This window comes from Pan troglodytes, chromosome 4 (assembly GCF_028858775.2).
Source record: "Pan troglodytes isolate AG18354 chromosome 4, NHGRI_mPanTro3-v2.0_pri, whole genome shotgun sequence".
Classification (NCBI taxonomy): domain Eukaryota; kingdom Metazoa; phylum Chordata; class Mammalia; order Primates; family Hominidae; genus Pan; species Pan troglodytes.
The window spans coordinates 175,458,873-175,473,893 of record NC_072402.2 but is presented as its reverse complement, the minus strand read 5'-3'; the positions used below and the strand labels follow the sequence as shown (position 1 = coordinate 175,473,893).

Genomic DNA, 15,021 nt, shown 5'->3' with positions numbered 1-15,021 from the left:
GGTGCATGCCTGTAGTCCCAGCTACTTGGGAGGCTGAGGTGAAAGAATCATTTAAGGCCAGAATGCAGAAGTTGCAGGGAGCCAAGATAGATCCCACCACTGCACTCCAGTACTGGCAACAGAGGGAGACCTGTCTCAAAAAATAATAATAATAAAAATGAATGAATAAATAAATAAATAAATGATTGTGTATCCAGCTAGATGTAACTACACATGGCTACAATTCCAGCTACTCAGGAGGATGAGCTGGGACGACTGCTTGAGCCCAGAAGTTCCAGGCTACAGTGAGCTATGACTGTACCACTGAATAGACACCATATTCTAGCCTGGGCAACAGAGAGAGAGCCCATCTCTTATAATAATGATAATAAATTAATTGTGCATCATTCAAGTAACTTGTATAACTGGAAAAAAGCATAACCATTGAATATAGTATAACTACTGATCATAGAGTTCCTTTTACTTGCCCCTAATCTTTTCATTTCTCATAAGACTAAAACATGGTTGACCCATTCAAGGCAGTTCATCACAGAACAAGTCAAAAAGCCAAAAGAATTGCATCCAAGCTGTAGGCTGTGTTATCCACTACTCCTTGCAAGCAGTGGATTTGGTCATTAAGAATCAGCAGGACTTTTAACTTTGTGTGCGTGTGTGTGTGTGTGCACCTGAACGCACATGTGTCTATGTGCACGTGTGTGTGTAAACTATGACAGATAAAACCATTTTGCTTATGTAAGAATATGTAACATAACTTGTGCTTCTCACAAAGGAATTGCTTTTCTGTCTTCTGCACTCAGTAGGTATCTTCAAAAAATAATCTCCTATTCGTATGGGTGCACACTGGTTCACTTTTACAGTTCTTACTGCCATTTATTTATTCTACGAGAAAGGGATTGTTGAGTTCCCAGTTCTAAAGATACTTTCTTAGTGACACAAATTAACAGGTAATACAGTTCACCCTTGAACAGCAAGGGTTTGAATTGCAGGAGTTCATTTATATGCAGATTTTCTTCTGCCTCTGCAACCCAGAGACAGCAAGACCAACCTCTCTTCCTTCTCAGCCTAAACAACCTGAAGATGATAAAGATGAAGACCTTTGTGAGGATCCATTTACGCTTTATGAAAAGTCAATATATTTTTCCTGCAGATTTTCTTTCGAACAGCTTCACTTGTCTAGCTTACTTTATTGTAAGAACACAGTATATAATAATGCAGCACAAATAAAATAGGTGTTAATCGACCGTTTATGTTATCAGGAAGGCTTCCAGTCGATAGTGGGCTATTAGTAGCTAAATTGGGAAAATCAAAACTTATACTTAGATTTTCAGCTGCACTGGAATCAGAGCCCCTAACCCCCACATTATTCATGGGTCAACTGTAATTATGTATTTACTAAATAGAAACAATTTATTATAAAAGTAAACAACTTATTATAAAAATGAACTAGAAGAGCCATATGTATAACAAGTCCAATTTGTTACAATGTGACTATAGAGAAAACATAAATATTATATAGGATTTTCGGGATCATAATTAAGTAAATGATTTTTTTTCAGATAATACTGTTTGAGATTATAAATTAGCTACAACTACCTTCTTAAATAACTCTTAATTCCAAACTAAAGAAGTTAAATTAAGAAACTAATTTACACGTATGTATATATGTATATATACATGCAATTTACACATCTTTTTAAACTTTTCTTTTCCTTCAAAACTACCTTAATCTTACATCTTAATTTTTTTAAACCAAGAGTAGGACCACCACGAGAAATGAGAAATTCACTATCAGAAGTCTTACCTGGATTGTAAGTTTTAAGAATCTTCTTTTTAAGTTCCAAAATTTGGTGTCGAATTCTGTATATAAAAAAGTAATAAATAAAATTGCTATTTTAATACTGAAATAAAAGCTACCATATTAAATTCTTGATGTTTGGTAAATGTATAATCAAACTGATTCTTTTTTCCTCGCTGGCTATAACAAAATACATCTTCACACATCAACGTACTTCTATATCTATTGTGACCTTCGATGGTCACGTATTATTGCATCCTATGGATGCAACTGAAATTTACGTATAAGATCCATTCTATGGGTTCTTTTTAAAATAAGTGCTGTGAAAAACAAAGTGCATGTATCTCTATTTCCCAAGGGTATTTTAGTATAATGGAATTGAAGGGTAACGGGCATACACATTTTTAAAATATAGGACTTACCACCAAATTATCTATTTAAAAAGGAATCAGCAACTTAAACTTCAAGCAGCAGTATAAAAAACATCCTCATACATATTGTGGATAGAAAACAGTTTCATTCCTCTTTTAATTTAAATTCTTATACCAGAAACGCAAAGGCTTGTTTTCCTATGTACAGAAGAAACTTGTAGCGGGAAGAGCCAAGATGGCCGAATAGGAACAGCTCCGGGTCTACAGCTCCCAGCGTGAGCGACGCAGAAGACGGGGGATTTCTGCATTTCCATCTGAGGTACCGGGTTCATCTCACTAGGGAGTGCCAGACAGTGGGCGCAGGTCAGTGGGTGCGCGAGTCGAAGCAGGGCGAGGCATTGCCTCACTTGGGAAGCGCAAGGGGTCAGGGAGTTCCCTTTCCGAGTCAAAGAAAGGGGTGACGGACGCACCTGGAAAATCGAGTCACTCCCACCCGAATATTGCGCTTCTCGGACCGGCTTAAAAAACGGCGCCCCACGGGATTATATCCCGCACCTGGCTCGGAGGGTCCTGCGCCCACGGAGTCTCGCTGATTCCTAGCACAGCAGTCTCAGATCAAACTGCAAGGCGGCAGCGAGGCTGGGGGGGGGGCGCCCGCCATTGCCCAGGCTTGATTAGGTAAACAAAGCAGCCGGGAAGCTCGAACTGGGTGGAGCCCACCACAGCTCAAGGAGGCCTGCCTGCCTCTGTAGGCTCCACCTCTGGGGGCAAGGCACAGACAAACAAAAAGACAGCAGTAACCTCTGCAGACTTAAATGTCCCTGTCTGACAGCTTTGAAAAGAGCAGTGGTACTCCCAGCACGCAGCTGGAGATCTGAGAACGGGCAGACTGCCTCCTCAAGTGGGTCCCTAACCCCTGACCCCCAAGCAGCCTAACTGGGAGGCACCCCCCAGCAGGGGCACACTGACACCTCACACGGCAGGGTATTCCAACAGACCTGCAGCTGAGGGTCCTGTCTGTTAGAAGGAAAACTAACAAACAGAAAGGACATCCACACGAAAAACCCATCTGTACATCACCATCATCAAAGACCAAAAGTAGATAAAACCACAAAGATGGGGAAAAAACAGAACAGAAAAACTGGAAACTCTAAAATGCAGAGCGCCTCTCCTCCTCCAAAGGAACGCAGTTCCTCACCAGCAACGGAACAAAGCTGGATGGAGAATGACTTTGACGAGCTGAGAGAAGAAGGCTTCAGACGATCAAATTACTCTGAGCTACGGGAGGACATTCAGACCAAAGGCAAAGAAGTTGAAAACTTTGAAAAAAATTTAGAAGAATGTATAACTAGAATAACCAATACAGAGAAGTGCTTAAAGGAGCTGATGGAGCTGAAAACCAAGGCTCGAGAACTACGTGAAGAATGCAGAAGCCTCAGGAGCCGATGCGATCAACTGGAAGAAAGAGTATCAGCAATGGAAGATGAAATGAATGAAATGAAGCGAGAAGGGAAGTTTAGAGAAAAAGGAATAAAAAGAAATGAGCAAAGCCTCCAAGGACTATGTGAAAAGACCAAATCTACGTCTGACTGGTGTACCTGAAAGTGATGGGGAGAATGGAACCAAGTTGGAAAACACTCTGCAGGATATTATCCAGGAGAACTTCCCCAATCTAGCAAGGCAGGCCAACGTTCAGATTCAGGAAATACAGAGAACGCCACAAAGATACTCCTCGAGAAGAGCAACTCCAAGACACATAATTGTCAGATTCACCAAAGTTGAAATGAAGGAAAAAATGTTAAGGGCAGCCAGAGAGAAAGGTCGGGTTACCCACAAAGGGAAGCCCATCAGACTAACAGCGGATCTCTCGGCAGAAACCCTACAAGCCAGATGACAGTGGGGGCCAATATTCAACATTCTTAAAGAAAAGAATTTTCAACCCAGAATTTCATATCCAGCCAAACGAAGCTTCATAAGTGAAGGAGAAATAAAATCCTTTACAGACAAGCAAATGCTGAGAGATTTTGTCACCACCAGGCCTGCCCTAAAAGAGCTCCTGAAGGAAGTGCTAAACATGGAAAGGAACAACCGGTACCAGCTGCTGCAAAATCATGCCAAAATGTAAAGACCATCGAGACTAGGAAGAAACTGCATCAACTAACGAGCAAAATCACCAGCTAACATCATAATGACAGGATCAAATTCACACATAACAATATTACCTTTAAATGTAAATGGACTAAATGCTCCAATTAAAAGACACAGACTGGCAAATTGGATAAAGAGTCAAGACCCATCAGTGTGCTGTATTCAGGAAACCCATCTCACGTGCAGAGACACACATAGGCTCAAAATAAAAGGATGGAGGAAGATCTACCAAGCAAATGGAAAACAAAAAAAGGCAGGGGTTGCAATCCTAGTCTCTGATAAAACAGACTTTAAACCAAGAAAGATCAAAAGAGACAAAGAAGGCCATTACATAATGGTAAAGGGATCAATTCAACAAGAAGAGCTAACTATCCTAAATATATATGCACCCAATACAGGAGCACCCAGATTCATAAAGCAAGTCCTGAGTGACCTACAAAGAGACTTAGACTCCCACACATTAATAATGGGGGACTTTAACACCCCACTGTCAACATTAGACAGATCAACGAGACGGGAAGTCAACAAGGATACCCAGGAATTGAACTCAGCTCTGCACCAAGCAGACCTAATAGACATCTACAGAACTCTCCACCCCAAATCAACAGAATATACATTTTTTTCAGCACCACACCACACCTATTCCAAAATTGACCACATACTTGGAAGTAAAGCTCTCCTCAGCAAATGTAAAAGAACAGAAATTATAACAAACTATCTCTCAGACCACAGTGCAATCAAACTAGAACTCGGGATTAGGAATCTCACCCAAAACCGCTCAACTACATGGAAACTGAACAACCTGCTCCTGAATGACTACTGGGTACATAACGAAATGAAGGCAGAAATAAAGATGTTCTTTGAAACCAATGAGAACAAAGACACAACATACCAGAATCTCTGGGACGCATTCAAAGCAGTGTGTAGAGGGAAACTTATAGCACTAAATGCCCACAAGAGAAAGCAGGAAAGATCCAAAATCGACACCCTCACATCACAATTAAAAGAACTAGAAAAGCAAGAGCAAACACATTCAAAAGCTAGCAGAAGGCAAGAAATAACTAAAATCAGAGCAGAACTGAAGGAGATAGAGACACAAAAAACCCTTCAAAAAATTAATGAATCCAGGACCTGGTTTTTTGAAAGGATCAACAAAACTGATAGACCACTAGCAAGACTAATAAAGAAAAAAAGAGAGAAGAATCAAATAGATGCAATAAAAAATGATAAAGGAGATATCACCACCGATCCCACAGAAATACAAACTACCATCAGAGAATAGTACAAACACCTCTACGCAAATAAACTAGAAAATCTAGAAGAAATGGGTACATTCCTTGACACATACACTCTCCCAAGACTAAACCAGGAAGAAGTTGAATCTCTGAATAGACCAATAACAGGATCTGAAATTGTGACAATAATCAATAGTTTACCAACAAAAAAGAGTCCGGGACCAGATGGATTCACAGCCGAATTCTATCAGAGGTACAAGGAGGAACTGGTACCATTCCTTCTGAAACTATTCCAATCAATAGAAAAAGAGGGAATCCTCCCTAACTCATTTTATGAGGCCAGCATCATTCTGATACCAAAGCCGGGCAGAGACACAACCAAAAAAGAGAATTTTAGACCAATATCCTTGATGAACATTGATGCAAAAATCCTCAATAAAATACTGGCAAAACGAATCCAGCAGCACATCAAAAAGCTTATCCACCATGATCAAGTGGGCTTCATCCCTGGGATGCAAGGCTGGTTCAATATACGCAAATCAATAAATGTAATCCAGCATATAAACAGAGCCAAAGACAAAAACCACATGATTATCTCAATAGGTGCAGAAAAAGCCTTTGACAAAATTCAACAACCCTTCATGCTAAAAACTCTCAATAAATTAGGTATTGATGGGACGTATTTCAAAATAATAAGAGCTATCTATGACAAACCCACAGCCAATATCATACTGAATGGGCAAAAACTGGAAGCATTCCCTTTGAAAACTGGCCCAAGACAGGGATGCCCTCTCTCACCACTCCTATTCAACATAGTGTTGGAAGTTCTGGCCAGGGCAATTAGGCAGGAGAAGGAAATAAAGGGTATTCAATTAGGAAAAGAGGAAGTCAAATTGTCCCTGTTTGCAGACGACATGACTGTATATCTAGAAAACCCCATTGTCTCAGCCCAAAATCTCCTTAAGCTGATAAGCAACTTCAGCAAAGTCTCAGGATACGAAATCAACGTACAAAAATCACAAGCATTCTTATACACCAATAACAGACAAACAGAGAGCCAAATCATGAGTGAACTCCCATTCACAATTGCTTCAAAGAGAATAAAATACCTAGGAATCCAACTTACAAGGGATGTGAAGGACCTCTTCGAGGAGAACTACAAACCACTGCTCAAGGAAATAAAAGAGGATACAAACAAATGGAAGAACATTCCATGCTCATGGGTAGGAAGAATCAATATCATGAAAATGGCCATACTGCCCAAGGTAATTTACAGATTCAATGGCATCCCCATCAAGCTACCAATGACTTTCTTCACAGAATTGGAAAAAACTACTTTAAAGTTCATATGGAACCAAAAAAGAGCCCGCATCGCCAAGGCAATCCTAAGCCAAAAGAACAAAGCTGGAGGCATCACACTACCTGACTTCAAACTATACTACAAGGCTACAGTAACCAAAACAGCATGGTACTGGTACCAAAACAGAGATATAGATCAATGGAACAGAACAGAGCCCTCAGAAATAACGCCGCATATCTACAACTATCTGATCTTTGACAAACCTGAGAAAAACAAGCAATGGGGAAAGGATTCCCTATTTAATAAATGGTGCTGGGAAAACTGGCTAGCCATATGTAGAAAGCTGAAACTGGATCCCTTCCTTACACCTTATACAAAAATCAATTCAAGATGGATTAAAGACTTAAACATTAGACCTAAAACCATAAAAACCCTAGAAGAAAACCTAGGCATTACCATTCAGGACATAGGCATGGGCAAGGACTTCATGTCTAAAACACAAAAAGCAATGGCAACAAAGGACAAAATTGACAAATGGGATCTAATTAAACTAAAGAGCTTCTGCACAGCAAAAGAAACTACCATCAGAGTGAACAGGCAACCTACAGAATGGGAGAAAATTTTCGCAACCTACTCATCTGACAAAGGGCTAATATCCAGAATCTACAATGAACTCAAACAAATTTACAAGAAAAAAAACAAACAACCCCATCAAAAAGTGGGCAAAGGACATGAACAGACACTTCTCAAAAGAAGACATTTATGCAGCCAAAAAACACATTAAAAAATGCTCATCATCACTGGCCATCAGAGAAATGCAAATCAAAACCACAATGAGATACCATCTCACACCAGTTAGAATGGGGATCATTAAAAAGTCAGGAAACAACAGGTGCTGGAGAGGAGGTGGAGAAATAGGAACACTTTTACACTGTTGGTGGGACTGTAAACTAGTTCAACCATTGTGGAAGTCAGTGTGGCGATTCCTCAGGGATCTACAACTAGAAATACCATTTGACCCAGCCATCCCATTACTGGGTATATACCCAAAGGACTATAAATCATGCTGCTATAAAGACACATGCACACGAATGTTTATTGTGGCATTATTCACAATAGCAAAGACTTGGAACCAACCCAAATGTCCAACAATGATAGACTGGATTAAGAAAATGTGGCACATATACACCATGGAATACTGTGCAGCCATAAAAAATGATGAGTTCACGTCCTTTGTAGGGACATGGATGAAATTGGAAATCATCATTCTCAGTAAACTATCGCAAGAACAAAAAACCAAACACCGCATATTCTCACTCATAGGTGGGAATTGAACAATGAGATCACATGGACACAGGAAGGGGAATATCACACTCTGGGGACTGTTGTGGGGCGGGGGGAGAGGGGAGGGGTAGCATTGGGAGATATACCTAATGCTAGATGACCAGTTAGTGGGTGCAGCGCACCAGCATGGCACATGTATACATATGTAACTAACCTGCACAATGTGCACATGTACCCTAAAACTTAAAGTATAACAACAACAACAAAAAATCACTGGAGAAAAATGAAAAAAAAAAAAGAAAAAAATTGAAATCTATTCCAGAGAATTTTAATAACTGTGCCAAGAAAAATCCTTCCTCTACACAAATAAGTTCTTTATTTTTAAGTTCTTTTAATCATTGAATAAACTTCAAAAGTTTTCCCTGTTAATTAAAAAAAAAAAAAAGAAACTTGTAGATCTGCAAAGAAGTACTTTGCCCGCTTTTAGAGTTTTTGATTATTTGATTTGAAAGAATTCCCTGTAAAATGAAGATGCACTTTTCAGCCCGGGCGCGGTGGCTCACAGCTGTAATCCCAGCACGTTTGGATCGCGGCTCACTGCAAGCTCCCCCTCCCGGGTTCACGCCATTCTCCTGCCTCAGCCTCCGGAGTAGCTGGGACTATGGGCGCCCATCAACACGCCCGGCTATTTTTTTTTTTTTTTTTTTTTTTGTATTTTTAGTACAGACAGGGTTTCACCGTGTTCGCCAGGATGGTCTCAATCTCCTGACCTCGTGATCCGCCCACCTCGGCCTCCCAAAGTGCTGGGATTACAGGCGTGAGCCACCGCGCCCAGCCCTAAAATTTTTACAAATGTCATTACAATAGTAAAAGACAGTAGGTGTCACGCAAAAATGTTAAAACCTTGATTTTTTCATTCGGCTTTTGTAAAATTGATAATCACAGAAAGAGCTCACATTTTGAGAAAAACGTGTCTTCCCATTCAGGAACACAGAACCCACCTCCCACTTCCAAGTTTCCTTCTAAGAACCTTCAGTAAAGAACCGATCTACACAGGTGGATACGGATGTAAAACGGACAGTTTTAGGTGAGAGCTTTTCGCTACTGAAAATGACTCATGGTTTTGTTTTTTGTTTTTTGTTTTGTTTTTTTTTTTCTTTTTTGGAGACGGAGTCTCACTCTGTCGCCCAGGCTGGAGTGCAATGGCGCGATCTCGGCTCACTGCAAACGGCGCCTCCCGGGTTCACGCCATTCTCCTGCCTCAGCCTCCCGGAGTAGCTGGGACTACAGGCGCCCGCCACCACGCTCGGCTAATTTTTTTATTTTTATTTTTATTTTTATTTTTTATTTTTAGTAGAGACGGGGTTTCTCCGTGTTACCCAGGATGGTCTCGATCTCTTGACCTCGTGATCCGCCCGCCTTGGCCTCCCAAAGTGCTGGGATTACAGGCCTGAGCCACCGCGCCCGGCCGACTCACGGAATCAGTTCTCTCATTAGGCACCTCCTATAATGTATATAACACCATGTTTTAAACGTGTAGGTTAAAAATAACACTGTGTATGCTTAGCTTTGTGAGTTAAATCACTCACACTCTCCACCAAGCGCTCCAGCTGGGGAATTATGAGGGATGCAGAGCAGCTGAGGCTCCGTTTGGCACCACCCCTCTGAGGGTGCCCTCCGAGGCCCCATCCCAGGGGCTGCGGGGAAGCCGGGCCTGGGGACCCCCTCCCACCCTGGGCTGAGCCCCCACCCCACTGCCTGTGCTGCGTGTCCCCGGCTTCCAGGTCTCTGCTCCTGCACGCCAGGCAGCGCTGCACCTCCGCGGCTTCGCCCTTGACAGCGCCCTGTGGATCTTCCGATTCGGTACCCCGAACCCCTGTAGACGTGGCCTAGGGAGCCCCGGACCGCCGGCCCCTGCGGCTGCCAAAGCCGAAGAACTTCTTCAAGGTGGTGAGTTCTTCTCAGACCCCCAACCACTGGCTCCTGAGCCGCGGCAGCTCCGTGTCACCTTTTCACCGCCCCCCGCCCCAAACCCAGCCCCAAATCCCCAATCCAACTCCAAATCCCCTATCCAACCCCCAATCCGCGATCCAACCCCCTATCCGCGATCCAACCCCCAATCCGCGATCCAACCGCCAATCCGCGATCCAACCCCCAATCCGCGATCCAACTCAAAATCCCCGATCCAAATCCCAATCCGCGATACCAAGTCTGCGATCTAGCCCAGAATCCGCGATCCCGCCTGGTCCACCCTTCAGCAGCGACACTGGCGGCCTCCGACCTCTCAGACCTAGTGAGCCTCGCAAAGCCGTTAGGCGCGCGCCTGCACCGCGGGGGCCGCCCGGCTCCCGGAAGCCGCAGGTGCAGGCGCCGCTGGGCTCGCGGGTTCTCCTGGGCTGGCCCGGGCTGCCCCGGGACCACGGACGGAAAATCGCAAGCGCGCGGCCCACCCGGCCTGAAGGGGAGGGCCCGTCTGGCCGTGTAGCCCGCCCCGCTCCTCCTTCCGAAGAGAGATCTGGTGCTGGCATGGGCACCCCGCGGCCACCGGAGTGGCTTCCCGGATGAGCCTGGCTTGGGCGCTGACGCTCTGGCCCTGGGGGCTGCCTGGCTGGTGTCACGTAGCGGAAGACGCCTGGAGAGTCACTCGCTCCTTCCCCCACCCGCCCCCACCGCTGCTCGTGCCAGGACGCGCAGTTTGCAGTTGCAGCTCAGGCACTGGCGCGGGATGGCGGAGCTTCCCTTGGATGGCGTCAGGGTCACCGAGTGCACCTGGTCTGAGGGTCTGCTCCTCCTGGACACCTCTCCGGATCCTGATCCCTGGCGCTGGGCAATCCACAGGATGAGACTGATCGGCTGCTGGCGAAGCCGACCGCCTGACTTTGCTGCCTGGGCGGCTGGCCCCGGGATCCGCGCTGCTGGGGACGCGGGCCTGGTCTGCGGTGTCCAGCCACTTGCTGCGGGCGCGCCACGTCTAGTCTGGTGGCTGCAGCCGCAGCTCCGCGCCTGCGGGGGCTGGCGGGCCTGGTATCTGATGTCCTCAGGGTCAAGTGCATCGCTCACCCACCTGAGTGAGGGTCTGCTCTGTCTTGACCTCCTCCAAGAGCGCAGGGGCCACCGGGGAGGCAATTTAGGAATGCCTAAATGGAAGGAACTGTCCTTTCTCTGTCTTTAAGAAATAAGCGGCTTTTGTTTTTGTTGTTTTTGTGATACCCAGCTACAGCAGAAAGCAAAGGGGATGCAGAGGTGAAGGTCCACAGCCAGTTCCTCTACTGATTCCCTCCAGGCATAAATGTTCAATCTAACGGCTTTGGTTGGCACTTTCACCTCAGCACTTACCTATGCCTACAGGTTTGTTCAATCACAGCTCTTCGATTTTGAATTATTTAATACCCAATTGTTTCATAATTTAATAACCAAACTATTTTAATAGTTTACCATCTCTGCAACCCTGAATTAATTTTTTCTTTGTTTATAAAACAATCGCTATAGTAAGATAAAAATCACAAAACACTTCCACATTTCATTGGGTTAAAAAAGCATTAAAACATTACACATAAAAGATAAAGAACATATTGGTTTCATCATAAAAATTATGGCTTTGCAAACTTTTTTTACATTTAGCTACATTCTTACGATTCTTTAACTTTTCACTGTTATTTTATACATTTTTAAAACAATGCATACCAGTGTTTAAAAAATAAATGCAGCATTTCATCTAGGACTGAACATATAACGCTGGTCAGCTTTTTCAGCATGGTGCAGGTGTGGGCCTCAGGCTGCTTTCTGTTTACATGTATCAAATGACATGACCATCTTAACTGCACGATACCATCTCCTCGGCTTCTTTCTTCTCCCCCAAAACTATTTAATGTTGCTTTAATGGCAACATCAATTTAACTAGTTTTGTAATTTCTGTACTTAATTGTCACATCACATTGTATCAGTTCTTTTTTTTTTTTTTTTTTTTTTAAAGGAAAGCATACAATCTTAGTTGCTGGGCCAGTTCTTCTGAATCAATTTGAAATCACCTTTTTTCTCTTTCATAATAACTACTTATTTTAATCAACGAGTCAACAATTATTAGATATTAACTTATTTTTTCTAGTTAAAATTTTGCTATCTTTCAAATAATTCCAACTCTTACACACACATTTAATGTACATAACTGTAACATATACATATATAAGCACAGGTTAAGCCAGATCTAACATGAATTTAGATATGCCAAGAAAGCCACATGACCATTATTTACATAAATATGACCAGTGTTCACATTTATCAAGGCCAATGAATATTAAGGTGATTGCTTCAATAAGAAATTAGGTGAAGAATTATTTGTTGAATATTGTCAAACACTTTTTTACCTGTTAAAATTATTTAAGCCTGACCCAAATAATTTTTAAACTTTTTATTCTATCATGCCTATAGACAGCTTCATATATTAACCATTTCTGCTTTCGTGGTCCTTTGAGAATAGTATCTTAGTATGTAAGTGCAATAAATAAACAACTTTTAAAGGAATAAAGAAAATTGATATAAATTAGTCTGGAAAATCTAGTCTGTAGCTGGGCAGCCAGGTGCCCAGCTAAACCTCAAGGGATGGTTCTGTTAAAATGAAGAAAAGAAGAATAGTATGTAACAGAAACCTGCTCTGTGGCCCCAGGTTACAGCTGTGGCCACCCAATCTGCCTTGTGCCTCCTTCTTCTCACACAGGACACACTCATCCCAGCTCCAAGCAAGAAAGACCAAAGTCCCTGGCCAGGCGCGGTGGCTCACGCCTGTAATCCCAGCACTTTGGGAGGCCGAGGCGGGTGGATCACGAGGTCAGGGGATCGAAACCATCCTGGCTAACACGGTGAAACCCTGTCTCTGCTAAAAATACAAAAAAAGCCGGGCGCAGTGGCGGGCGCCTGTAGTCCCAGCTACTCTGGAGGCTGAGGCAGGAGAATGGTGTGAACCCGGGAGGCGCAGTTTGCAGTGAGCCGAGATCGTGCCACTGCACTCCAGCCTGGGCGACAGAGCGAGACTCTGTCTCAAAAAAAAAAAAAAAAGAAAGACCAAAGTCCCCTTCCATTACTGTATCCAACCCACAGTGCAGGTCCTGTGGGCCACGTGCTGTGCATTCCACCTGGTTCACAAGTGGCTCCTTGATGTCCAGTGACCTATGAAAAGTCATTCGTTAGGCCAGACGTGGTGGTTCACGACTGTAATCCTCCCACTTTGGGAGGACAAGGCGGACGGATCACCTGAGGTCAGGAGTTTGAGACCAGCCTGACCAGCATGGCAAAACCCTTTCTCTACTAAAAATACAAAAATTAGACAGGTGTGGTGGCACATGCCTGTAATCCCAGCTACTCAGGAGGTTGAGGCAGGAGAATCACTTGAACCCAGGAGGTGGAGGTTGCAGTGAGCCAAGATTGCATCACTGTACTCTAGCCTGGGCACCAGAGCAAGACTCAGTCACAAGAAAAAAAAAAGGCCAGGTGTGGTGGCTCACACCTGTAATCCCAGCACTTTGGGAGGCCAAGGCGGGAGGATCACGAGGTCAGGAGATCAAGACCATCCTGGCCAACATGGTGAAGCCCCGTCTCTATTAAAAATACAAAAAAATTAGCTGGGTGTGGTGGCCAGTGCCTATAATCCCAGCTACTCGGGAGGCTGAGGCAGGAGAATCACTTAAAGCTGGGAGGTGGAGCTTGCAGTGAGCCGAGATTGCGCCACTGCACTCCAGCCTGGCAACAGAGCGAGACTCTGTCTCAAAAAAAAAAAAAAAATCTAAAACCATTTTGATATTTGGGGAGGACAAATTCCTTCCTCTTGGTTTTTCTCTGATTATTTGTTTTTAAAAATAATCTTTATTTTTTTAACCTTTACTTTTCCATACATATTTTAAAATCAGGCATTCAAAATCTATGACAAGTCTTTTAGATTTTGACTAAAATTATATCAAATGTATAGCTTAACTTGAGGGAGAATTGACACCCTTCAATACTGAGTATTCTGTCAATGGACTATCTTCTAATTTGAGTTATCCTTCATGTCCTTCAGTATCTTTTTTTTTTGTTTTTTGTGGTTTTTGTTTGTTTTGTTTTTTGTTTTTGAGACGGAGTCTTGCTCTGTCACCCAGGTTGGAGTACAGTGGCATAATCTTGGCTCTCTGCAACCTCCGCCTCTGGGGTTCAAGCAATTCTCCTACATTGGCCTCCTGAGTAGCTGGGATTACAGGTGTGCACCACCATGCCCGGCTATTATTATTAATTTTTTTTTGTATTTTTAGTAGAGATGGAGTTTCACTATGTTGGCCAGGCTGGTCTCAAACCTCTGACCTAAGGTGATCCACTCTCCTTGGCCTCCCAAAGTGCTGGGATTGCAGGTGTGAGCCACCGTGCCTGGACTAGTTTCATTTTTATAACTTCTTTATCCCCTAAATTTCTTACAAATCTTTGACAATATTGCTAGTTATGTACTATTATGAATTTTTTTCTGTTGCATTATTTAATTGGCTATTGCTGGTATACTGGTATATGTAAATGTAATTGATTTTGTTTTTAATCTTGCATTTAGAAATGTTTCGATCTTTTTCTAACAATTTTCTGTATATGCTCTTGAATGCTTTATACTGACAAAGATATGATCTATAAATAATGAAAACAGGCTGGGCGCAGTGGCTCACACCTGTAATCCCAGCACTTTGGGAGGCTGAGGCAGGCAGATCACCTGAGGTCGGGAGTTCGAGACCAGCCTGACCAACATGGAGAAACCCTGTATCTACTAAAAATACAAAATTAGCCAGGCGTGGTGGTGCATGCCTGTAATCCCAGTTACTCGGGAGGCTAGGCAGGAGAATCAATTGAACCTGGGAGGTGGAGGTTGTGGTGAGCCGAGAT

General features: G+C 43.4%; 1 protein-coding gene across 39 annotated transcripts in view; it reads right to left on the bottom strand.

Annotated features, from left to right (window-relative positions):
• LOC104006655 (protein FAM153B) overlaps positions 1-11,264 on the bottom strand; it is a 79,129-nt gene extending 67,865 nt beyond the window's left edge. For 27 of the 39 annotated variants that reach the window (XM_063810923.1, XM_063810942.1, XM_063810937.1 and 24 more), the window contains exons 1-4: positions 10,340-10,749; positions 9,884-10,053; positions 9,513-9,637; positions 1,802-1,857 (exon numbers count right to left, since the gene is read on the bottom strand). In XM_063810923.1, the coding sequence (XP_063666993.1) occupies positions 1,802-1,857; positions 9,513-9,637; positions 9,884-10,053; positions 10,340-10,661 (673 nt within the window). In that variant the 5' untranslated portion in view covers positions 10,662-10,749. Of the gene's footprint in view, positions 1-1,801; positions 1,858-2,636; positions 2,823-9,512; positions 9,638-9,883; positions 10,117-10,339; positions 10,842-10,902 lie in introns of those variants that run through there. The other 12 variants (XM_063810950.1, XM_063810949.1, XM_063810951.1 and 9 more) reach the window with 9 other exon arrangements.
• Positions 11,265-15,021: the final 3,757 nt, after the last annotated feature.